The sequence below is a fragment of the Leucopleurus acutus genome (genome assembly GCF_964270905.1).
Source record: "Leucopleurus acutus genome assembly, chromosome: 7".
In the NCBI taxonomy this organism is placed as follows: Eukaryota; Metazoa; Chordata; class Mammalia; order Artiodactyla; family Delphinidae; genus Leucopleurus; species Leucopleurus acutus.
Genome location: NC_139150.1, coordinates 89,917,252 through 89,944,305, shown reverse-complemented (window position 1 = coordinate 89,944,305; position 27,054 = coordinate 89,917,252). Strand labels below are relative to the sequence as shown.

The following is a 27,054-nucleotide window of genomic DNA, read 5'->3' as shown; positions in this document are numbered from 1 at the left end:
AGGCCTGAAACCTCTTCTCTAGCTATAATTTCTCTCCAGGTGAGTTTGATCATCTGTATTACCATCTGTATGCTGGAAGTTTCTAGCTGCTTTCTTGACATATCTGTTTCAATGTCTAGGAGTCATCTCAAACCTAAGATTAAATTTGACTATAGACATATTTAAACTGAAACTTAAAAGTTAAATAAGAGTTTGTATACAGAGGGATAAGGTAAGAGAGAATGTTCTAGCCAGAGGGGATAGTGTAGGAGAAAGGCCTGATGAAACTGGCATCTTTTGGGAAGCGAAAGTGATTGTGAGGTGTGGAGGACTAAGTGCAGGAGAGAAGCAGCCAGATCTCCACAGGCTCTAAAAGGGATGTTGGAGGTTTGGAGCTTTACCCAAAGGCCACAGGAGAGGAGCATAACCAGTGTGGCATTTTATCAATAGATGGATAACTCTGTAGTTTGGCTTATGAATTGAGTGGAAGGATCAAGTCTAGGGACAGGGCTCCATTTAAGAAATGATTACAATAATTCAAGAGAGGGAGAAGATTTCTCTATGAGGGTAGGGGGGATTTCAAGACTTAATTAGAGGATGTTTTGCCAATGTTTGCTTCTAGGAGTTTTATGGTCTCTCTTTTTTTTTTTTTTTTGGCTGTGCTGCACAGCATGTGGGACCTTAGTTCCCTGACCAGGGATCAAACCCGCACCCCCTGCATTGGAAGTGCAGAGTCCTAAACACTGGACAACCAGGGAATTCCTGGTGACATGTCTTATGTTTAAGTCTTTAAGCCATTTTGAGTTTATTCTTGTGCATGGTGTGAGGGTGTTTTATAACATCATTGATTTACACGCAGCTGTCCAACTTTCCCAGCACCACTTGTTGAAGAGACTGTCTTTTTCCCATTTTATATTCTTGCCTCCTTTGTTGAAGACTAATTGACCATAGATGTGTGGGTTTACTTCTGGGCTCCCTATTCTGTTCCACTGATCCATGTGTCTGTTTTTGTGCCAATACCACTGTTTTGGTTATTGTAGCTTTGTAGTATTGTCTGAAGTCTAGGAGGGTTATGCCTCCAACTTTGTTCTTTTTCCTCAGGATTGCTTTGGCAATTCTGGGTCTTTTATGCTTCCATATAAATTTTAGGATTAATTGTTCTAGCTCTGTGAAAAATGTCATGGGTAATTTGATAGGGATTGCATTAAATCTATAGATTACTTTGGTTAGGATAGCCATTTTAACAATATTAAATCTTCCAATTCACGAGCATGGGATATCCTTCCATTTCTTTGAATCATCTTCAGTTTCCTTTATAATGTTTTATAGTTCCTCAGTATATAAGTCTTTCACCTCCTTGGTCAGGTTTATTCCTAAGTGGTTTTTTTGTTTTGTTTTGTTTTGATGTGATTTTAAAAGGGATTGGTTTATTTCTTTTTCTTGTCTGATTGCTGTGGCTAGGACTTCCAATACTATGTTGAATAGAAGTGGTGAGATTGGGCATCCTTGTCTTGTTCCAGATTGAAGTGGGAAGGCTTTTCACTGTTCACTATTTTGTTGGCTGTGGGTTGGTCATAAATAGCTTGTATTATGTTGAGATATGTTCCCTCTGTATCCACTTTGGTAAGATTTTTTATAATGAATGGATGTTGAATTTTATCAGATGCTTTTCCTGCATTGAGATGATCGTTTGTGTTTTTTTCTTTTCCTTTGTTGATATGGTGTATTGCATTGATTGATTTGCATATGTTGAACCATCCTCGTGACCCTGGGATGAGTCCAACTTGATTGTAGTGTATGACCTTTTTTATGTGTTGTTGGATTCAGTTTGCTAATATTTTGCTGGGAATTTTTGCATCTATATTCATTAGAGATATTGGCCTGTAATTTTCTTTTTGGTAGCATCTTTGGTTTTGGTATCTGGGTGATGCATTCTCTGACATAAATCATAGCAATGTTTTCTTAGGTCAGTCTCCCAAGGCAATAGAAATAAAAGCAAAAACAAACAAATGGGATTTAATCAAACTTCTAAGCTTTTGCACGGCAAAGGAAACCATAAACAAAACAAGAATTACAGGAACTAAGAGAAGAGAATTTTCAAACTCTTTCCAAAATAAGCACTTTTACACATTGTTGGTAGAAATATAAATTGATAGATTTTTTTATATAGGTCATTTTATCAGCCTTTACTCAACATTAAACCATTCTGCTTCTAAAAATGTACAAAAATATCTTAGAAGGATATTCATTGTAGTATATAAAATAGTGAAAAATTACAAATAACCTAAAAGATTATCAATAGACAATTGGTTAAGTCACAATATATTGTATATCTATACAATGGCTTGCCTTATTGCCTTAAAAATAACAAAGTAGATTTGTGTTTACTGATATGGGATATATCTTGGTACATTAAATGGCAAAATCAATCATAAGTAGTTTATATGGCAAGTGTGTTTTATTGAGAATTTGGTATATCCCAGGCAGTATTTGTAAAGAACTCCAAAAACTGATAGGGAAAAATGGGCAAGCAATTTGAACAGACTGATCCCAAAATTCAAATGACCCATAAATGCATGTACATGTTCAACTCCACTAGTCAAATGAGGGAAAATCTATTTTAAATCACCATCAGATACCATTGCACACCCACCAAAATGATTAATAGTAAAAAGACTGATAGTACCAATTGTTAGAATATGGAACAATAGCTATTCTCATATACTGCTGTTTGACGGTAAATTGGTACCAACACTTTGATATTATCTATAAAAGTTGAAGATACACATACTCCTAGGTATATATTCGAAAGAAATGTGTGCACATGTGTATACAGAAATATGCATAAAAATGTCACAGCAGTGATCAGTTTGCAGTATATACATATATCAAATCATGGTACACCTTAAGCTAATACAGTCTTATATGTCAATTATATCTCGATAAAATTTGGAAAAAATAAAAGTGAAAGTCATACAAGTAGAAACTGAGAGAATTCACCTCTAACAGATGTTCATGTTAGAATTAAAGGATATTCTTCAGGCAGAGGGAAAATGATCTAAGAAGGTTTGAGATGTAAGAAGCAATAGGAGCAAAGAATATGGTAAATACAGCAAACAGTGACCATATAATAAAGTCATAATAATGTCAAGGGAAGTCTTTTTTTTTTAAGCTAGAATTCAAAAGTACAAGTGTGACTGAAATTAAAATGCTGTAAAGTCCTTTGTTCGTGAGGAGGATTGAGACATGGATTAATTTGGACTTTGATGAGTATGCATGATAAAATATCTAAGGTAACCATTTGACATATAGAAATAGAGCATGTGACATCCCAACTAATATATGGGAAAAAGCAAAATTTTTAAAAGCTAATCAAAAAGAGGCAAAGAGATAAAAAAAATTTAAATAAAATTTAAAAAGTCATTTGTGGTGGAACTTCCAAATATGGCAGAATGAAGAGGTCACTGAATCTTCTCCACAGGAAAATAAGTGTAAAGCTGGAAAAATTGTGTGAAAAGAACTATTTCAGGACTGAGGAGATTGACCAAAGGCAAAGAACAAATAATTCAGAGCTTGATTCTGCCTCTCTTTTAATATCTGTGTTCACTCATGATGACCTAGATAGTCTTTCTGCAAAAATATCTCCCTCATCCATCCCATACTCTTTATTGTCACTAATGGAATTGAAATGACCATTTTGTTTGTAAATACATTTTGATTTCAAGTAATAGAAACTTCAAATAAGCCTAAGTACAACATCGGTGTATTGAAAAGACACTGAGAATACCCTCTTTTTGAAGGGCATTAAGGATTCCCAAGGGCCTGGGACCAGGAATGAGGTCACCCTCATGGTCCAGGCAGTCCTCACGGACTCTCATCTTGCTTTCTTTTTCTGAGTTAAATCATCTCTACCATTTTCTGTATGTTCACTTCATTCTCCTCTCAGTAGGTCTTGCCTTCTGCAGGACAGCTCCCACTGTGTTGTCAGGAATGTGGCCAATGGCCCATCTCAAAGAACCCAAGCCTATTTACCTTCAGTTCAAGCAACTTCCCAGATTGGTGGTATGGCCCTCAATTTCAGATTTTTCCAGAAAACCTGATTTAGCCAGCTTGGGTCATGTGTTCACCCCTAGTCCTATCAACTATGATCTCTAGGGCAAGTGCAGGTCATAAAAGCTTGGCTGGGTGTTGGTTATATAATATAGTACAGAGTTAAACATATTTAACAAAAGTATTTTCACATAGACAATCCCAGGTAAAGCTTTTGTAAGAAAGAGAAAAGTTATTAAAATTTAATATAACTTTCTTCAATCAGCATGTATTTATCTTTACTTCCTGAAGAGAACATCTTTATACTGTTGGAGTGCTCTATTGTGTAGCCTAAGGCAAGCTTTGTGCCTATTAATCTGTCAGTAAATATTTACTGATTATTTCTTTTTAGTTTGTTTCATTTATAACAATACTTATAAGTGATTATTGAGATTTTCTAAAAAATTTATTTTTGGCTGCATTGGGTCTTTGTTGCTGCATGCAGGCTTTCTCTAGTTGCGGCGAGCAGGGGCTACTCTTCATTGAGGTGCGTGGGTTCCTCATTGCGGTAGCTTCTCTTGTTGCTGAGCACGGCTCTAGGTGTGCAGGCTTCAGTAGTTGCAGCATGCGGGCTCAGTAGTTGCAGCATGCGGGCCCTAGAGCGCAGGCTCAGTAGTTGTGTTGCATGGGCTTAGTTGCTCTGCAGCATGTGGGATCTTCACGGACCAGGGATCGAACCCATGTCCCCTGCATTGGTAGGCTACCAGGGAAGTCCCGATTATTGAGATTTTATATAATTTTTAGCTCTTTCTCATGAGAATTGTCCTTTAATTATTATATACAATGTTCAAGGACTGTGGTTGTTTTGTTTAATTTTTTCTGAATATATACTTAAATTACTGAGAGGTTTTTTTTCTTTTTTAGAGGTGGTTAAAAACCATTTGTCATAACACACAAAAAGCAAATTCCTCTCTGGTTGAGAGTTGTTCTGCTTTTAAACTGACAAATTTCAAGCAGGCTTTAGTGAAACAAACAATATTTTCACTATAAAATCACCAGCATGATTGCAGGAGGAGCCATGCCATCATCTATTTATGTTGGTATGCCATTTGATATCTGTAATTCAGAACAGTGAAAGTAAATTTTAACTGCTTTCATGCTGAAAGTGGCTTATTTACGTCTTTGGAAGGAAGAATTAGCAATGATCAAGCACTTAGCAGTGACCATGTTTTCTGTCTACAATTCAATGACTCTTCTTAGTTCAGTTTATTTATTTATTTAATACAATTTTTAAAGGTTACTTTCCATTTACAGTTATTACAAAATATTGGCTATATTCCCTGTATTATACAATACATCCTTGAACCTATCTTACACCCAAAATTTGTACTGCCCACATTACCCTTCTCCCCATGCCCCCACTGGTAACCGCTCATTTGTTCTCTGTATCTATGAGTCTGCTTCTTTTTTGTTATATTCACTAGTTTGTTGTATTTTTTAGATTCCACATATAAGTAATATCATATTTGTCTTTCTCTGTCTGACTTCTTTCACTTAGTGTAATGCCCTCCAAGTCGATCCATCGTAGTTCAGTTTCTTGAACCATCATAAACCCTAAGCAAGCATTATGCTCCATATCAGATAGGAATCAAAGACTGAATCAAACCACTGTAATTAATCCTGCTTCCTCATAGTTTCTCAGGGATTCTCCCTCACCACTCCACTGCCCCCCGCCCCCAGTACCAACTTGGCTCATTTCATGACTGTCATCCACACCTGGACACTAGCTGCCCTTCCCTCCCAGAATCCTCATTATGTGAGTAATAAATCTCTTCACACCCTCTTGCAATGTGTGGAACCATCAATGTTGACATCTGACCCCAAGTTTGGTGGGGGGTGTCCATCATGGTCTGTGGAATGGTCTCAACACCATACTTAGAGTATGTAGCAATGAGTGCCTGGTAGGACATGGTAGTAGAGGGTGGACATCAGTTGTCTGGTGCCCAACACATTCCCTTCCTTCTTCTGAAAGTGCCCCCTTCCTTTTTTTTTTTTTTTTTTTTTTTTGCAGTACGCGGGCCTCTCGATGTTGTGGTCTCTCCCATTCCGGAGCACAGGCTCTGGACGCGCAGGCTCTAGACGCGCAGGCTTACTGGCCATGGCTCACGGGCCCAGCCGCTCCGCAGCATGTGGCATCCTCCCGGACCGGGGGCACAAACCTACGTCCCCTGCATCGTCAGGAGGACTCTCAACCACTGCACCACCAGGGAAGCCCCACCCCCTTCCTTTGAGGAACTTTTCCCTCATAGGCTGACACACCCTTGAAAATTATTCACAGTGGAATACTACACAGTCATTAAAAAGAACACAGCAACTCTATCTTCACAGGAAAAGCTCTTCAATACACATTGTTGAGTGAAGAAAAGAAATGCAGGGCTTCCCTGGTGGTGCAGAGGTTGAGAGTCCGCCTGCCGATGCAGGGGACACGGGTTCGTGCCCCGGTCCAGGAAGATCCCACATGCCATGGAGTGGCTGGGCCTGTGAGCCATGGTCACTGAACCTGCATGTCCGGAGCCTGTGCTCCACAACAGGAGAGGCCACAACAGTGAGAGGCCCACATACCACAAAAAAAAAAAAAAAAAAAAAGAAATGCGAAAACAATATGGTGTAGTATGATTGTATTTATTAAATTTTCTCTATTGAGGTATTTTTAATTGAGGTGTAACTTTCCTATTTGCTGTGGGTCCATAGAGATCTGTAATATGAGAAGAGATCTGCAAGATACTCATCTGGGGAGAGAGGGGTGGAGACTAGAACTGGGCTTACATCAAAGAAGAGTTTAACTCAGCTTTAACCATTTAATTTTTATAGTGAGAATGCATTTGTTAATTGTATAATTAAAGAGAAATGAAAATGTGATATTTCTCACCAAAAAGAAAGCAAGAGGAGACTTAAAGAAATACGGCAGGGACTTCCCTGGTGGTCTAGTGGTTAAGACTCCACACTCCCACTGCAGGGGGCACAGGTTTGATCCCTGGTCGGGGAACTAAGATCCCTCATGCCTCATGGCACGGCCAAAAAAAAAACAAAAAAAAGAAATACGGCAGGCCGAGATGGCCATATGTACCCTCCCCTGCCATTTTAATCTTACAGAAATTCTGGATTAAGTACAACATGTTTTAAGTACATAGTCAAGCTCAAAAGAAAGAAGTAAAAATGTCCTGAGAGCCAGAAATAAGGAGAAAAATCAAAGCGAGAGCAGGAGCTGGTTTTGGCCAGCCCACAGCATCTCAGAGCAGATCTGGGCCCTGGGTCAGAGATGGAGGACAGCCTGGGCTGCATCAGATGCTGGGGTGGATCCTCCTCCCAGAGCTTGGGGCCTCAAAGACTTGCGTCAGTTGAAAGAGGAAGAGGAAAGAGTGCCAGCCACCCCAAAGAAGCTGCAGGGAACTTGGCAGGTGGAGAAACTCACCTCTCCAGATCCCTGACATAGATATATACAAGGTCTCAGTTTACCTTGCCTATGTGTGGGCTAGGTAGAAGCCCAAATCTGGAAAGGAATATAAATTGTAGATACAGGGACTCCCCCAGGCTCTGAGAGAAGCCACCCTGAAACTTCCCTGGAGGGAAATTCTCACACATACATAACTGTCACAGACAAAAATGACCCCAGATGAAGCAAGTGCACATTAAAAAACTATACATTAATTGGGACTTCCCTGGTGGTCCAGTGGTTAAGAATCCACCTTCCAATGCAGGGGATGCAGGTTCGATACCTGGTTGGGGAACTAAAATCCCACATGCCGCGGGGCAACTAAGCCCGTGCACCACAACTACTGAGCCCATGCGCTCTGGAGCCCGCGCACCACAATTAAAGAGCCCACACGCCGCAACTACAGAGCCTGCGTGCTGTGACTAGAGAGAAGCCCACGTGCCACATCAAAGAGCCTGGGTGCCGCAACAAAAGATCCTGCATGCCGCAGCTAAGACACAACGCAGCTCAAAAATAAATAAATAAATAAAATATTTTTTTAATTATACATTAATTGTATAAAACAAACTTCTGTTAAGTGAGAATTATAGAACAATCTGGACAAAAACTACAAAGTACAAGGTTTAAGATATCAAAGTAATAACTAAACAAATAGATCTAATTTAAAATATAGGACAGTTTTTTACAAAAGCCTATTGGAAAAAGAAACAAATTGACTCTAAATTTTTAAAATGTGATTAGAATTTTAAAAATTTAGAAACCAGTGGATAAGTCAAACAACATGTTAAATATTACTAAAGAGAACATTAGAGGATTTATTTGAAGAAACCACCCAAAGAACAGAAAGATAATTAGATGGAAAACAAATGAGTTCAGTTAAGAAGCATGGAATTAGGTGGTTCAGCGTAATCTAATAAGAGTTCCAGACAGAGAGAATGAAATAGATGCTATATTTAAAGAGAAGAATGTTATTACCTTGTCAGATATCCTCAGTTGTTTGTCCCAGTGCAGAAAGATTTGAATGACAGGATTCTGTGTGAAAAGAGGGACTGCGTTTAAAGGAACAATTATAACTTTACTTTGTACGTGAATATATCATCTCAGAATTTATAAAGGACATTTTAAAAAGAGGAAAAAGGGAACTGTCAAACTGTTTTACAAAGTGGCTGTGCCATTTTACATCTCACCAACAATGCCTGAGGTTTCCACTTTCCCCGTTCTCACCAACACTTGCCACTCTCTGTCTTTTTTATAATAGGTACTCTAGTGGATCTGAAGTGGTTTTGTATGGTTTTAAGGTAGATTTCAAACTAAGCATCCTGCAGATCTGTTTTTCACACTGAACTATTTTACTTCAAGCTATTTATGATAGTTCAAATTGTTGTTGAATGCCTTTCTAAACTACCTTATCTTACAAAGTCTAGTTGTAATTTAAATTGAAAATAACCATATGTTCACATTTCCTGACTCTATTAGTCTTTATCCAATCTTTGATTACAGTGTTTTTAACATGTTTAAAATAGTGTATTTTTCTGATAAACACGAACTGCACAGTATCACCATCACTGCCCACCCCACCCCCCAAAAGAAAAGGCTGATTATATTTTTTGCCTCAAGAACTTGAAGATTGGTTACTTCAGAAAAGCATGTTTGAGGTAATCACCTTCCTCTTGTAATTAATTAAATGATTTCAGACATTCATAACCATGTTTGCATAAGTCAGGGTCTTCAGGCCAGTCATTTAGGAACATCCTACCAGAACACCATCACTTTCACATACAAAGGTATGGGCAGAAAAGCCCATATATTTGCAAGTGCTCTTGGAAGAAACAAGAGGGCCCTGCTTAAGCAAGTTCACTAATAGTGTGTCAGTGGAGGCATGCTTCAGCAAAGGGCTTTCAACTTCTCTAGTTCTGTTAGTATAACAAATTGTTAACCACTTGTTTTAAGATTTTTTTCAAGCTCAAACTTTGGTTTCGTCTCTGTATGTTTTCTTCTTTATAAGAGGCAGTAAACTACATCTGGTTAGTATTCAGTGCTTATGGCACTTGTAAATAAAGAACCCTCTTTTTGTTACAAATGTGTAAATGCTCTGCTTACAGCTTTTGATATTTAAAACAGCATGGAATATGTGTTTGTCTGAGGCTAAAGTATGACCTTTAGGAAATTAGAATCTGTCCTTTGGCTATTTTATCTTTAAAAAAAAAAAGCTTGACTTTGTTGGTCCACATCCTCTGTTTCCATTTTCTCTTATTGCTGGGCGCATAATCCACATTGGACAGTTGTGCAAGCCTCTGGGGTCCCGGGGCCCGAGTTCCCCTCCAGCCCATCAACACGATGTCTCTCTATTCCCAAATAAAGCCAAAGTTTGTGCAGGCCTTTTCCATTTCTTTGGTCAGCCTCAGCCTCTGGAAATTAGTATGTTTCTTCAAATATTATTTAAATGTACAAGTTAGCTGAACTTTAATAGAAGGAGATTAGGAAAGATAAGTAGAAAGCTTATAAACGTTCAAACAAATGTCTTTACAAGTAAAATTTTCATGTAACAAAAATTTCTAAGCTGCAGCTTTTGGCCCTTCTTTATTTCAAATGTGATTCAACTAATTCCAGTTGAACAAAATCATGTGACCATATTTTCAGAACAGAGAAGTGTTAAACAATTGCACTTCTGTGTAAATGACCCAAGAGGGAGTCAACAGTAAGATCTCCATATTTTCAGACAACTTTAAGCATTTCCACACATTGAAATACCCAGAGGGTGGGAATGCACTGAAAACATTATCCAGAGCACACATAAGAGTAATAAAAGTTTACTGTGCATAAGATAAGACCTTCAAGAAAAAAAAATCCAGAAAATACTTATCAAAAGACCTGCCCTTGGGGACTTCCCCGGTGGTCCAGTGGTTAAGACTCCGAGCTTCCACTGCAGGGGGCGCGGGCTCAATCCCTGGTCAGGGAACTAAGGTCCCACATAATGCGCAGCAACCAAAAAAAAACAAAAAGATGTGCCCTTGGCTATTAATTGTGACCCAAGAAAAGGCATACTGACTGCTTCCCAAAACAGTATTTCAGATACTTCTACATCAAGAAAGGGGGGCTTCCCTGGTGGCGCAGTGGTTGAGAGTCCGCCTGCCGATGCAGGGGACATGGGTTCATGCCCCGGTCTGGGAAGATCCCACATGCCGCGGAGCGGCTGGGCCCGTGAGCCATGGCCGCTGAGCCTGCGCGTCCGGAGCCTGTGCTCCGCAACAGGAGAGGCCACAGCAGTGAGACGTCTGCGTACCGCAAAAAAAAAAAAAAAAGAAAGGCTTGCAGATTGCTAGTCTTAACTTAGGAAGATCAGGTAAAAGAAAATAGATTTTATGTTCTTTGTCCCAAATCCTGGAACATCTGTACACAATATTTCATGCATTTATGGTCACTGCTCTTCAGGACAGACATGACAGAGTTGGAAAAGACGCAAAAGAGACAGCAAAGTAATCTTGATGGCAACAGAGCTTCCAGATGAAGAAAAGAACAAAGCATTCTCCACGCTGGATGGCAGTGGCAGAGGGGAGGCATTCGTGTATTTACTTGTTTAATGTCTGTCTTCTCCACTAGATCGTATGCTTCATGGGCTCAGGGATGCTGTCTTTTGTATTTTAACTTTTTGTTGAAATATATAGACACAGAAAAGGGCACACATCATAAATATACAGTTGGATAATTTCTTTCAAAATCATAGAACCACTGGTCAGAAGAGGAAGCAGAGCAAAGAGCAGCCCCCAGAGCCCCTGTGCTCCCTTCTGTCATTTCTTCCACACCGCCAGGGCCAGGGCCCACCTACCTGCCACAGGACTCCACAGGATGGGGTTGGCACCTGTCACTGCATACGGTGTCCATATGAGGTCCGTCCATGTGGAGTATAACTGGTGATCATTCCCCTTGTTGCCATGTAGCCTTCCGTCCTGTGGGTAAGCCACAAAGCATTCACCCAGTATTCTGTTCCTGGGCCCTTCCAGGTCCTGGCAATTGTAAATAGTGCTGCTGTGTGCATGTCTTTTGGTGACACATGTACATGTTTATGTTGGGTAGAGTTGCTGAATCTTAGGGTAGATGTATGTTCAGCTTTGAGGTGTGGCCAAACAGTTTTTCAAAGTAACTGTGCCCATTTATACTCTCACCAGCAGGGTGTGAGGGTTCCAGTTGCTCAATTCAGTTTCAACACCGCTTTTGTCAGTTGTTTGTAGCCATTCAGGTGTGTGGTTTTTATTTGTACTTTCCTGATGCTCAGTGTTATTTTGTTCACCAGGACATACCCAGCATTTAACAAAGTGCCCGTGGTTTTTATTAGAGCTCTTTCAATGCAAGTGACAGAGGATGGGACAGAATCTTAACTCACATTGGCTTAGCAAAAAAGGAAATTTAGGGACTTCCCTGGTGGTGCAGTGGTTAAGAATCTGCCTGCCAATGCAGGGGACACAGGTTGGAGCCCTAGCCCGGGAAGATCCCACATGCCGCAGAGCAACTAAGCCTGTGCACCACAACTACTGAGCCTGTGTTTTAGAGCCCGTGAGCCACAACTACTGGGCTGGCGTGCCACAGCTACTGAAGCCCACGTGCCTAGAGCCCGTGCTCTGCAACAAGAGAAGACACCACAACGAGAAGCCCACGCACCACAACAAAGAGTAGCCCCCACTCGCCGCAACTAGAGAAAGCCCGCATGCAGCAGCAAAGACCCAACACAGCCAAAAATAAATAAATATTTTTTTAAAAAGGGAAAGTTAGTCACTCCAGTAGTAGTAGAGGGCTGGAGTAGTTCAGACAATCAAAGAAAGGTTGCCTGCGTTTGGGGATCACACCAAGATAAGAGGATTTTCCCTGCCATTGTGAGGCCCTCATCTCTGCACGGTTCTCTGCTGGTTCTCTGGACAACACACGGGCCTCATACAACCTGGAAGAGGCTGTCTGCTGAGCAACCCCTGTAGGAAAAGATTTTGTCCTCCCAGCATCTACCTGTCAGTTGGCCCAGGACACATCATATGCTGTTTGTGAGGAGCTGACAGTCTGTGATGACCTGAGCCAATCCTGTGAACAGGGACAGGTCTGTTACCAGAGGAGGGGTAATAAGAAAGCTTGCCAGGCAAAGAAAAACGGGTCTACAGTCCACAATAGCTCCACACAGTAGACACTCTGCAAATCATTCTGAGTGAATGAATTAGTCAATCCAAGTTCATCATGTGTGTAGGCCTCATGATGTATGAGAGGATGAACTTGAAATACTTTTACTTAAGAGGCCCTCTAGGGACTTCCCTGGTGGTCCAGGGGGCCCGGGTTTGACCCCTGGTCAGGAAACTAGATCCCATGTGCATGCCACAACTAAGAGTTCGCATGCCGCAACTAAGACCAGAGCAGCCTAAATATATAAACAAACATTTAAAAAACTAATAAATAAAGAGCTCCTCTAGGAGAATAAAGCAGTTTCAGGACAAGGCAGCAAAAAAAATCCTTCTGCCCTCAATCAATTTAAGAGATATTCCATGCTGAAAATTTGAACTGTTACAGAATGCATTTTGCCAGTTCATGGATGGTCTGTAGAGAAATGCATACATGAAAGCATTTTCCATGTTTGCTACTCTCCTGTTACCTGTTTTGAGTCTCAAGTCAAGCCCAGGATCAGCTGGCCCCTTCCTACTGCCCAGTCCTGAAGGGGATGCTTATATCATTTGTGGCCAGATGACAAGACGTGTGTTATTCTAAGACCCCAAAAACAACTATGCGTTTTCTCTTGAGTCTTTAAGGGAAAAATGGGAGCCCCTTATTAAAAACAATAATAATAATAAGCAAAATACCTACACCCATGGCAGGACATAAGGAGGTGTATAGAGTAAGAATCTAGGTGAATTTTCCTCTCTCTCTCACAAATGTCATGTGGGATCCTGGGTGGGAATCCTGAAAGAGAAAAAGGACATTAAGTAAAAACTAAGATAGCTGAATAAAGTGTAGACTTTAGTTATAAAAGTGATGTCCCAAGATTGGTTCATTAATTGTAACAAATATACCACACCAATATTAGATGTTAATGATATAGGAACTCTGTACTATCTTCCCAATTTTTCTGTCAGTCTAAAACTCTTTTTTTAAAGTTTGTTTTTAAAATAAAAATTCAGTAGAGGGTCTTGAAAGGAGCCCATGTATGAGGAGGGGGGTGTTGGTCCCTGAAGCCTATAAGCCTTATTGGTTTTAGGGTGAATTCACTCTGACCTCCCTCACTCTGATCAGCACTGAGCTGATACCAGAGGCTGAGGCTGACCAAAGAAATGGAAAAGGCCTGCACAAACTTTAGCTTTATTTGGGAATAGAGAGACATCGTGTTGATGGACTGGAGGGGAACTCGGGCCCCAGGACCCCAGAGGCTTGCACAACTGTCCAAGGTGGATTATGCACCCAGCAATAAGAGAAAATGGAAAGAGAGGATGTGGGCCAACAAAGTCAAGCTTTTTTTTTTAAAGATAAAATAGCCAAAGGACAGATTTTAATTTCCTAGAATTTTCTAAATTTTCTAAATTTCCTAATTTAGTGGGTCACCTGAAATTTGCTTCAAGAAAGGCATTGGGGTCAGGAGGCCAGCTCAGCTTGGCTTCTTTACTTTGGGCTTGGGGTCATTGGAGCAGCCTTGCAAGTCTCTGAGCCTTTTTTTTTTCTTATTTTTAAAATGGACATAATTTTATATTCCTGCCTCATAAAGTCATCCTGTGATTAAATATGTAAAGACCTGGCAAAGTTAGAAGTATTGTGCAAATAGAATAAATTATTAGCGTCCTTTGGCCTATTTTACCAAGGTTTGTTTTCCCTCTCACATTTTAATTCTCATGCCTAATATTCATTTTATTTTATTTTTCTTTAAACCAGCAGGATTTGATGTAATACAAAATTTAAACCATTTATTTATTTATTTATGGCTGCGTTGGGTCTTCGTTGCTGTGCGTGGGCTTTCTCTAGTTGTGGCGAGCGGGGGCTACTCTTCGTTGCGGTGCACGGGCTTCTCATTGTGGTGGCTTCTCTTGTTGTGGAGCACGGGCTCTAGGCGAGTGGGCTAGAGTAGTAGTTTTGACACGCCAGCTCAGTAGTTGTGGCTCACGGGCTCTAGAGCGCAGGCTGAGTAGATGTGGCGCACAGGCTTAGTTGCTCCGTGGCATGTAGGATCTTCCCAGACCAGGGCTCAAACCCGTGTCCCCTGCATTGGCAGGCGGATTCTTAACAACTGAGCCACCAGGGAAGCCCCAAAAATTTCAACCATTTAAAATTTTATTTACATAAATTATTTGTGCCCTATTTTATTTTGTCCTGGTTGGGGGGGGGGGTTCCTCTGTTTCTACGGACATGAGTTGACAATGGTTCATATATTTTCTTCCCATTTTTAAAAACTGAAGGCATTTTAACATAGGACTCTAGAATACAAGTTTGGACATATATCATTAGCTCTATATATAAAATGTAATTTAAATATTATTTAAACCTTAAATTCTATACCCAAACTATTCATCAAGTATGAGGGAAAATTGAAAATATAAACATGAAAGGCCTCAAAAATGGACAATTGAAACACACTGCCTTTGTTGGGCACCCTGCTAAAACCCTTCTGAAATGACAGTAGAGAGTTTTAAAAGACATACTGCACAAGGATGAAGAATAGGCCAGAGGAAGGCAGCAGTAACATACAGGAAGCAGATAACAGTGTGTTGTTTGATGAGGACCAGAGAAAGCTGCGACCTAACCCTTGAAGGAAGTTGATTTGTTCTGTGGAAGCTCTGATAGAGGGACTATGGATAGGAGAAGAATTAGTAGAAAGTCTATATGAGAGTCAGTCCGTCCTCACCCTGACAGAAGGCCTATGTGAAAAAGCTAGGAACCTCCAGAAAGGGCCTGGACTCTGCAACCTGACTCCTCTGGAGAGAAAACTGTGGACTTCTAATAAAAATAAGCACAGGGGTGTTCGCTGGTGGCCTAGTGGTTAGGATTCCGGGCTTTTACTGCTGTGGCCGGGGTTCAGTCCCTAGCTTGGGAACTGAGATCCACAAGCCACATGGTGTGGGCCACCCCCTCCCACCCCTCAAAAAAAATAGACACAACAAGTTGCTTTCACTAGATCAGGAGCCCTTTACTGTTGGGGACTTAAGTCTTATACCACATGGAATATATGAACAAACCTGTAGGGGCTATTATGTTTCCCAACAAAAATGTTTCTGTTGCTACCATCAAAATCAGTTGCCAGCATGAATTCTGTTACAAGTTGATTGTAATCACACTTGACCTGTGTATTACAACTATATTTGAATTTAGAAATGTTAAATGGTAGAATTTTTATGAGCTCAGGTTTTGGAAACCTATTTCCTTAGGTTTGAATCAGTTTACTAGTTGTGCAATCTTGAGCAAGTATCTTAATTTTTCAAGCTTCAGTTCCATTTATTTATTTATTTGTTTAAATTTATTTATTTACTTATTTTTTTTGGCTGCGTTGGGTCTTCGTTGCTGCGCGCAGGCTTTCTCTAGTTGCAGTGAGTGGGGGCTACTCTCCGTTGCGGTGCGCGGGCTTCTCATTGCATAGTGGCTTCTCTTGTTGGGGAGCACGGGCTTTAGGCATACAGACCTCAGTAGTTGTGGCTCGCGGGCTCTAGAGCGCAGGCTCAGTAGTTGTTTCGCACGGGCTTAGTTGCTCCGCGGCATGTGGGATCTTCCCTGACCAGGGCTTGAACCCGTGTCCCCTGCATTGGCAAGCGGATTCTTAACCACTGTGCCACCAGGGAAGTCCCCTCGGTTTCATTTAAATGGGCATTATACCAATGGTTTCATATGACTGCTGTGAACATTTGATGAGCTAATGCACGTCAAGTGCATAGGGCCTGCAAATGTTAAGAGATCGATAAATTGTGTGTGGCAGTATGGGTGTGTAATTTGTCTTTTGAAAAAGAAACTAAACACCTTAAAAACTCAAAAAGTCTGTGATTCAATGAAAAAATTTTAATTAGACCATAGTTACTTTGGACATTACTTTGAGATTTATGAAATAATGAGTTTCAACCTTAGTAATGATAAAATTGCCAGTGAATATCTGGAATATTACTTTCATCATCTGCTTGCATTTCATTATTTTGCTTGCATAATTACATATTAAAAACTTTATGAAGAGAAAGTTGTGAAATTACCTCTAAAGAGTTTCTAGCATTGATTATGTTTATATGTGTGTGTGTGTTCAGCTTCTTAATTATCATTTCTGACTATTTTAAAAGAAACCAACTTGGCTTGCCTTTTTAATTATCAGTCTAGGAGGGAACAGACTACATTTAAAAGCATACAATTGCTACCCAATTAGCTTAGAATGAAATAAACAATCTTAAGAACAGAACTACTGTTTGGACATGTATCCCCACCTGAAGTGATGTTTACTGTCTAGTAATCTTAATGGGGTTGATCTTTTAAGGGTACACTTGCCTTCAGATTGATTGCATGGTGTATGTTTCTTGGCTGTATATATGACTGATTTTGCTTGTCTAACCTTCCCCTTTCCATTCTAAACAGGGAAGTTGTAGAAGGATTATACGTGTAAACTTTATTCCTTCCTAGGAATAGAGTGATTTTAGAGCCACAGAAGAAAGAAGGCTAGAGAATTCTGAGGGGTGGACTGAGGTGTTGGGTGATCGCCTGCTTGTTAATATGCATGTGCAGAAGGATTCTGAAGGGGCTATGGTGTGTGCGTGTGTCACACCAACCTGTCTTACCAAGCTCTTTCCCCTGAGAGGGCCTGGATGCACTGAAGCCCCAGGAGCAATAAGCCCAGGTCTTAGCCCCTTGGAGAAACACTGATACCTGTTGAATAAATTAGGGTCAACACTGATACAAAATAAATAAACAAGGGAGAAGTAAAAGCTCGTGCTTCTGGTGGAAATCTTCTCGTCAGTGTGGAAGGAATGATGGAGGCAGACTGTCACCCTTTGGCAACCCTCATGTGGTTGACTCAGCTGTGAGGCAGCAGCAGGCCCAGGCTGGTGAGTGGACATCTGACTGAGGAGCCAGACAGTGGCCTGGTCTCATGATGTCCCCTTGGAAAATACCAGTTACAGAGGGAAAAGGGTGGCTTTTGGGTCACCCCAAAAGCACAGCAGCATTTCTGTGGCACTCCTGATGTAGCATCATGAGGCGACGTCAGACCTGGGCTGAGGCCCATCTGCAGCCCAAGAGGTCTCACTCTCCAAACCGCCAAGACTTGAAGCAGGGACCGACTGGAGATTGGGGGTGGGGGCAGGGGCTATGATGGGAACAGAGGGGAGCTGGGGACATCTGAAATTTTCTGGTTGGAATGTTATGTTTTGGTAAAGCAGGAAGATGGCCCCATTTCGGGAAATGCCCACTGAGTGTCCAGGGGTGATGGGTATCTTATCTACTGCTCGCTCTAGAAACGGACGACTGACTGTGGGTGTAATGGTTGTGAGTGAGCCTGCAGGGAGATAACAGAGGGTCCCACCCGGGCAGAATGGCCTCAGAGGCCCCAAAATGGTACACTTGTTCACTCCATAACATCATATGTGACATCTGTGATTATATAGATGTAAAATGTGTGTAAAGAAACTGCACCTGGACAGGAATAAAGACGCAAACATAGAGAATGGACTTGAGGACACAGGGAGGGGGAAGGGTAAGCTGTGACAAAGTGAGAGAGTGGCATGGACATATATATACTACCAAATGTAAACTAGATAGCTAGTGGGAAGCAGCCGCATAGCACAGGGAGATCAGCTCAGTGCTTTGTGACCACCTAGGGGGGTGGGATAGGGAGGGTGGGAGGGAGACACAAGAGGGAGGGGATATGGGGATATATGTATACATATAGGTGATTCACTTTGTTATAAAGCAGAAACTAACACACCATTGTAAAGGAACTATACTCCAATAAAGATGTTTAAAAAAAAAGAAGAAACTGCACCTGTGACTGGCAGAGGAACCACTTAACGTTTGTTAGCTTCATCTTTAAAATAAGAGCACAATTGTCTTCTAAGTGCGGATGTTGTAGGCATTTCTAAGCCTTCTGATGTTGGGAACAACTGGAACAGTTGTCTCAGGATTTTTGGGTGTGGGGCACAGTGTGGATGCCTATCTTGACTTTGGCCGCACACCCTCCCAGAGCTGCACAGGCCCCCAGCCTAGAGCTGCTACAGGTGATGCCCCAACCCAGGCCTACAGGCAGATGGGCTCTCCCTCCTTTTCCTACACCCAGCAACTTGGAGTCTGTGTACTGTGTCAAGTGACAAAAGCAATACAATTTAGTAACAAGTTTGATGTGTTTTATTCAAATGAAAAAAATCCATGAATTGGGGAAGTCCAGGGCCTCACAAGCAGGGGAACACTGTTCCCAAGGGAGTTTCATAGACTTGTTAAAGAGCCCACACAAAAACAAGGCAGGATTGGCTAGGAGATCCCATTTTCTAGGGTGTAGTGAGCTCATTAAAGCTGAATTGGAGGACTGTGATTGGGGTTAGGTGTCGTCCAGATATGCAGGCTGACTTAGCTTTAGATGTGTGCCGTGGGCCAGGCCTCAGGGGTAACTTCCATTTTATGGGTCCTGATTTACAAATTAACTTTATCAGCTGCCTCTGCCACCATCCACCTAAGTCTGTCCCAATGCCATGATGATTTGAGGATTGGCCATCATCCTTTGTACCCATTCCCATCTGCACACACCCAATTCCAGCACCTCATATCCCTCACTGGCAGCTCCACTGTTTCCCTGCTTCTCCTGGCAACAAGCGCTCCTTGTGGAACAGCCTGTGTCTGTGTCCTTCCTCATCCTGGATTCTTCTTCATCCACCAGAATCCAGCACAATTCCTCACGGCCCCACCAACACCTTTGTCCCAGCACCACAGAGGGAGCCCCATAGTCAACCACTCCCTCCTCCCTGAGCCTTGCCTGTGCTCCCTGCCCCACACCTGGCCTCCACCTCTGCCATCTTCATGGGCACTTCCACAGACTGACCTGTGTTGGGAGTCCCACATCTTCCTACCCGTGCCCACCTCTCCCCAACAGCACAGTAACTAAAGGGAACAGGGATTCTTTACGGAGCGAGGGCGGGGGAGGAGGGGATGAAAATGTTCTGCAGTTAGAAACTGGTGATGGTTGCATAATCTTGTGAATATACCAAAACTCACTGAATTATACACTTTAAAGAAGTGAATTTTGTTAATGTGAATTATACCTCAATTTAGGGAAAAAAATTACTGAATCAGACAGACATAATCTTTGGGAAAATATTAAAGTCAAGATGAATTAGTATATCTATGGACACTCAAGGGTACATTTAAACTAAAGACTCAAGGTTTCCCATTCATTTAAGTGGGGGTGGGGGGTGAAGCGGGATGGTATGACTGATCCGTAACACAAGGCTGGTTTTCTCTAAAGTTCTGTTTAAAATTCTCTTCCCTTTGGACCAGCATCCAGCAGCCATTCCAACAGCAGAGTAGATCTCAGGTAGAAAACTGGGATGAATAACAAATTGGCAACTTTCTCACAGCTACCATTTTTTCTATCATAAACACCAGGAGAGTTCTTGACTGAAAAGTCCAGGCATATGGCAAGCAGCTAAATAAACATCCATTTTGAATCACCGCTTAGAACAAGCTTCCTATGGAAGGCTGACAGGCCCAGTGTGTGCAAAGGACCCGCACCATGCAGCCTGTTCCCAGCCTTCCCAACAACACTGGGAAGCACAGGCCTCCCATTTGCTCCCTTTATGTACCAGACCTCGACCTTAGTTTCACCAGTGGCAGCATGTGAAGTATCTAAGGTGCTTTCCAGGTCAGGCTGATAACTTTCCAGTCAACTTTTTTTGTGTGAAGCTATTTTTTCATGTTAAATATTCTAAAATATATTGGCCAGATTGCTGCCTTATCAGAGTACATCATCTTAATCCTTTCTTGGTGATTCAGTTGGCTTTTCTGAATGTCAAATATGGTAATATGTAAAACTTTCAATCGCTATTGAAATATGCTGATCTTATGCTATGACCTCAGGCCCACTTTGCATTTAGAGTTGTATCACATTTCACAACTTATCTGTCTTCTCCCTCAAAGCCACCTGTACATGTCTCATGTGGACGAGACCCACCCTTTGTATTTCTATCGTTGACGGTATCTAGACTGTGCTTTTTATGTTGCGTCTCTGGGCTACTCTTCAGCCTTTAGTTGCTTTCTTCCTGTCAGCTTTGAATATTTGAGGTCACCAGACAAGTGAATGAAGCTGGATAAACAGGGCAATATTATTAACTTGTATAAAAGGGAACTTTCCACACAAGCCCCTAAAAGGTCTCCAGAAACACATACTAAATGCCTGATCTCTTCCTAACGTTAGTGTTTCTACTTTTGGTTTTTTATTTTAAAAACTAAAGAGAGTAAATTTTATTTTTTTTAAAGAAAGTTTCTAATCTAAACCCTCCTTTTGCTCATGAGGAGAAGGCCTAGAGAGGCTGTGAGGTCTGCTTGGAAGCAGACCAAGCCCTTGAGCCTCAGGCTGGAACTGGCCCAGGCCATGTGCTTCCAGCTGAGCCTGGAAGTTACACTGCCACATTCACATGTTCTCCTTTACATTCCTCATACAGCTGTTATTAATTTAGAAGAGCCTGAGGTTTAAAAATCACCCAGCACTCTTTCCATTTTAAAAACTTAGGTATACATTTTCTCATAAAAACTATTTCGCTGAAATTAGAAATCATCTAAGTTTAAACCAGGCCCAACCCAGCCTTTGGTCAGAATGGCTTGGTGTTTGGACGTGTTCTCGCACCATCAGCATCTTTCTTACACAGGGGTCTGAGAACACTGGCCTCACGCGCTGGCAACAAACTCACTGATATGTGGCTGGCCCTTTAAAGGTTATGACACATCTTTGTCCCCACAAGACCTCATTTGACAGGAGCTGATTTTCTTCAGCCCATCAAGTACCTGCATCCTCAGGAAGGCCCCAGCCTCTGAAGCAGGCAAGTTCTGCTCACCCCCAGTTCCAGCCCTGCCCCTTCTCTTGCAGGAGGAGGGGTGTCTCTGACTGGCTGCTAGATCAGACATTTCTCAGAGGAAGCCGCACCTCACTTTCCTTCCATGAGGTTTGGGGCAGCCACGATGGCTGGGTTTGGGTTTGGATTTGGGACATGGCCGGGCTTACATGTGATTTCAGCATCAGTCCAGGTGTCCGTTTCTACAGCAGGAGCTGTGAGAAGAGGGAAAGAAAACGTGTCTTTCAAAAGCTGACCCTTTTGGAACTTAGAATCTTACTGTGGAGCCTACTTTTAGTCTCTATCATATCACCCCAACCCCGCAATCTGTTCTCAGAAGAACAAACAAAAATAAGTTTTTCCAAGAATTGAGAAGATGGGGCCACTCATTACTCTATTTGTTGTGAACATTCTGTTCAGATTCTTGCAAAGCTTTGTTATTCTAACAATCTACAAGTCAAGTCTAATACTAGAGGTTCCCAGAGCCCCCTACAAATAATAGAAGCAGACATTTCCAGAACTATTACATTACATGGAGGGAAAAGCCAACCCTACTTTAGAGTTGCAAGCCTAGAAACTCGTGAAATTCGACTTCCTTTCCATTTTAGAGAAGATACTTTTGACTCTAAAATGGTACATGATCTCATCATGAAGCTAACTTTTAGCAGAGCATGCTCCCTGAAACCCTATTATCCAGAATAGCCAGACACCATGCCTGGGGGAGACACACAGGTCACTGGGAGAGTCCAGGTGGCCCCGCACGGGCTGTGCAGGAGCCAAGTGCCCACAGTTACCAATATGCAGGCTAGGGCCATTCGGCAGCAAGTGTGAGGACAGATGGTGGAAGCATCCACTGTGGTGGGGACCAGCCCACAGGCCTCAGTTTGAAAGGCTTTTAAGGCCAAATGCTAGCACTCTAGAGAAAAACATTTGCTTTACAATGAGAAACCTGGCGGACAGCACCTCACTTCAGTCATCAGGATCAGCATCACCTTGGTGGGTCAGCTGGCCGGCATGCCTGACCAGCCTCCTCAAGCTGTCCAGGTCACAAGACACAGACAAAGGAAGCAGGTCGGCCAAACGCTGTGGGGCCTTGGGTAGACAAGCCAGTGAAATCAGAATGGAGTTCTGTAACCTGTTAACACTGGGCGCTTGATGGTGTGGAATCCTGGAGGCTGTGTGTCAGTGGAGATCTAGAACAGGCAGTGCTGATGACCACAGAAGGCAGGAGTGAGGACGGCCATGGCCAGGACGCCATGATGCCTGGATGAGAAAATGGCACACCTGAAAATTAAAGACTTTCAGGGAATGCGAGACACACCTGAAAAGGGTTTCTTGTTTCTTTTCAGTCACCTGGAACAGCGTCCCTGCGCCCCACAGATTTCTCTAACCGTTTCTTCTCCCCACAGGAAAGGTACCCAGAGGCTGTGCACCTTTCAGAGGGGGCCTCCTCCAGCTGCATGGGCATCAGGAACCCCAGCCGACCAGGGTGAGTGCACAGGCCCCACCAAGTCCCTCCCCAACACCCAGACGGTTGTTTCCTGTTAAAAATGAGGATTACCAATAGAAAACAAATGTAAACCACCTAACTGACATCTTGAGATATGTCTGTGGAGTCATAACAGATAAGCAGCTGATGGCAGGAGAGCACAAGGGGGACCATGTGGGGACTGTAAACACAGATGGGGTCTGTAAGGAAAAGGTGCCAGTCTCACTGCTGGGGTCCTTAGGAGGCCAAGGAGGGGAGGCCACGAGGGGTGGAGCTCTATTTTCACCAACTTATTTCAAGAAATGTGGGGAGTCATCAAGCACTGAGTGAGGGGAGAACTCATCTGGGTCTCCCTCCACCCACCATGGGCACCTTTATGTGCACATGGACAGGATGTGCTTCTGTGACCTGTGCCTAAAGATGTTTTGCTTCTTAAAATGGTGTTGTAGCTATGTAAGCTTCTGGAACTTGCCTTATTCAACATTATTTCCAAAATTCACCTCTGATGGTGCATATAGCTGTAGTTTATTCATTTTCAGTGCTTATACTCCATTAGGTGAATATATGTATTTCTGCATTCTTCAGTCTTGGGCATTTGGGTTATTCATCATTTTCCACTATTTCTAACATTCCTGTTCATGTCCTCTGGCACACAAGTACACAAGCTTCTCTTAGGCATATACCATACATGCCTTCTCTTAGGCATATACCTGAAATTCCTGGGTCATAGGGCAGATTCAGCTATCACTGCCAAATTCTTTTCAAAGTAGTTTATCAACTTATGTTTCCCACCAGTAATTTTTAAGCTCTTATTGCTCTATATCCTGTACTTCACTTGTATGATCACACTAATATGCAGTGGGTACAAACAGTATCTTACTATGGTCTTAGTTCCCATTTTCCTGTTTGTTCATGATGTTGAACATCTTTTCATGTTTCACTGGCCATATTCTCTCTTCATCTGTGGGTCTTTAAGATCAGGAGAGTCCGAGCACGGCCTTGGGGAAGGGCAGGAACTCCCAGGATGGTTGGGAGGACAGCAGCACTCCTGCCTGGGTGGGCATCCTCTCCTCTGGAGAGAGGCAGGTGCTGCATACAGTTTAGTCTGATTTCAAGAGCACTTAGCAATGCATCTTACCTCTTTCAGGTTTGAACTAGTAATTGTTTGGAGGATACAAATAGATGAAGAAGGGAAGGTTTTGCCAAAGCTGGATCTTCTCACCAAGGTGCCGCTGCAAGGTAGGGATGTTCTGGTGATTTCTCACTATGCTCAACACAGACACCTACTTATTTCATCTGGGTTTATATGGCAAGAATCAAAAGTCAAAAATTTCATTAATGTACTTTTTAAATCACTTTTCAAAATATTTTTGTCCATAATCACTCAAAAAGCACAGGCAAGGGGGATTGCGCCCCCACGGCCCTCCTAGGCTGAGCGCTCAGTGTCTCTGCCGCAGGCCTTTGGGTAAGTGCTCTGTTCAAGGTCATGATTCAGTCGTCCTGCCTTCCCATTCAGTGTGGCCAGCAGAGAATGAGGGCATTGTCTCGGTGAAGTTTCTCACCCAGTTTGTTTTCTTTACAGCCCTGGAACTGGACAAGAACGGAGTCATAGAAACTGCTCCTCTCAGCTTCCGAACCCTACTGGGCGTGCTGGGCATTGAAGCCACTCTGGAAAGTCTGATTAAATCACTTCACACAGAGGCAAGCAACTAGTTCCCAAACAGTGAAAAACTACACGTAGAAGTAAGATGCTGCACCTGGAGGCATGTGATTTTATTGAATATAAAAATTTGCTCTTTTCCACTTAGAAACCTTACCTCTAGAACATGTTTATGCAGTTATGGCACATTATATATAAGTTGTCAGGACATGAAAAATAAATAGTTATTTAAATTCAAAATACCAAATAAGTGACACATATAGTGTATTTTTAAAAGTAAACTCAACATCTGAGGAAGTACAGGAGTGGCTGCCCACCTTGGGATGTGGGGAGCCACTGTGCGCCCCCCATGGTATGAATATGAGGGCAGAGGTGGCCCCAGCCCATCTCAAAGGTCGGCCCTCCTCCTGTCACCCACCACCTAGGGACTCTTGGAGGGCTTGCCAATGCAGCCTCATCTCTTAGACATCCCTCAGAAACCTCTGGGGAGCCACACCACCCTCCTCGCCTCCTGGCTCTGGAAAGCAGCACTTGGAGGCTTTCGCAGCACCTCTCAGCAGCAAGTCCTCTGACATTCACTCTTCTTGGTCTTCCACAAAAAAAGTAGAGCGGTTAGCATAAAAAAACACAGTAAGACAGCAAATACGGCACTGTCCCTTCACACAGGACCTTAGCACCCCTGGTCCCTCTGCACAGAAGAAACAGTGTTTTCATTAAAGTCCCCCAGAGTCTAAGTGCTGCACTGACCTGAGTTGCCAGTTTAAAGTAGAATGGGTGAAAACATTGTTTCGATCAAATGAAAGCCTCAGAGCAGGGGCCGTGGTGGAGTGTGAGAAGAGCAAAGGGTTGGGTCAAGACCCCCTAGCAGGGGACACTCATCTATCACCTCTTCCCCCCAAGTAGAGGGTGATGGTTTTCAGACAGTCCAGACCAGCCAGGACAGGCAACAGGAGGCTACCCAGCCCACCTCCTTGAGGAGCTGGCGTTCCAGAGCTCTGCACACAGGCACTCAGGGTCCTCTGCACACCCTGGCCAAGACCATCCTCACCCCAGGCCAGCAACAAGGAACCTCAGGCCAAAACAACTCTGGAAGCTGCCTACTTCCACACACTCTGGAGCCTGCAACTTGCCCATGAGAACGCGGCTCCATGCACATCCCTATGAGTGGAATCTCCAAAGCCCCTGTACCCCAACACACCACCTGAATGAGAGATGTGTGTCCTTTGAATATGTTTTTGAACCTCTGAGTGTAAAATTAAGTAGTAAGTGGTAAATGGTAGTAAGAAGTAAATGATAGGACAGAATTGGAGAATAAATTCTGGAAGAGCTGGCTTGATTCTAATAAGCATAATTCTCAATTTATCACAAAATTCCCCACAAAAATTTACAATCAGCAAAATATTCTTATTTTTTGTGTAGTATTTTCATACAATCCCATGGTTTCACTAATATTATATTACAATAAGCCTTCATTAGTCCCTCAAAATGATGATATAAATAATCTATACAACCTACCATAGAATAAAAAACTGAAGCCAAGATTCCCAACAGTTTTCATAGCAGCTGGGCACACTTTTGGTGACCCCAACAAGAACCCTCATAGTGCCAGCCAGGAGTCTTGCGGAAGCAGGGCTTTGGGCAGCCCCGATGGGGAGGTGGTCCAGCACCACTCAAGGCCACTAACACCACACATCTTAGTGAAACCCAAGGGAGGAACAGGTATGGGGAAGGAGGGAAAACTCGATGCTGGCTCTGGCAGAAGTAGCTGAGGTTTCCCAAACACCCAAAAATGCCAGGAACCCAGAGCTGGCAGGAGCACAGCCACCCCATGACACCCACGCTGGGCACAGCAGCTCAGAGTTGCAGCTCTGCTTCCAGCTCCCACAGCAGCAATTTCAGGTGGGAAAGAACACCTTGTCTCCCCTAAAGTTAAAGAGGATAAAATCATTCAGCACAAAAAAAAAGTCAGTGCTCGCATGAGTGGTGTCAACCCCTGCCCTGAGTGCCACGCTCCCTGCTGACCCTGTGCAGAGTGGTGGGTATGGCATCTCCACAGGGACTCTGAGTCCACTGCTCAAAACTGATGTCCATATCAACAACTTATTGCTCTCCACAGCAGGGAACCACTAAACCTGTGCTGACACATGGCTTGCATTGGAAAAGTGACCAAGTAACTCAGCTGGGAAAGTTCCAGTAGTATCTGTGTTTTCTTAAAAGTCCAAACGCTAAGGTATATGTGACAATTCAAGTTTTCTGTGTTAGGATTCTGGTGGTAGGAGATCCAAACCTTGGGTCTTATAAGGCTTTTTAGAGATTAGACGTGAGCCCTGCGTGGAAAGGGAGAACTGCCCAGAGGGGCCTCCTGGACACAGCACACTGCTGGGCTCACGTC

At 42.7% G+C, this 27,054-nt stretch overlaps 1 protein-coding gene across 1 annotated transcript in view; it reads left to right on the top strand.

Annotated features, from left to right (window-relative positions):
- CENPP (centromere protein P) overlaps nt 1–27,034 on the top strand; it is a gene marked incomplete at its 5' end in the record, with an annotated part of 225,920 nt that extends 198,886 nt beyond the window's left edge. Inside the window, 5 exons of the mRNA XM_082842608.1 lie at nt 5,711–5,824; nt 22,923–23,002; nt 24,150–24,241; nt 24,585–24,703; nt 25,566–27,034. Of these exons, the coding sequence (XP_082698734.1) occupies nt 5,711–5,824; nt 22,923–23,002; nt 24,150–24,241; nt 24,585–24,703; nt 25,566–25,637 (477 nt within the window). The 3' untranslated portion in view covers nt 25,638–27,034. The remainder of the gene's footprint in view (nt 1–5,710; nt 5,825–22,922; nt 23,003–24,149; nt 24,242–24,584; nt 24,704–25,565) is intronic.
- Between the last annotated feature and the right edge of the window lie 20 nt (nt 27,035–27,054).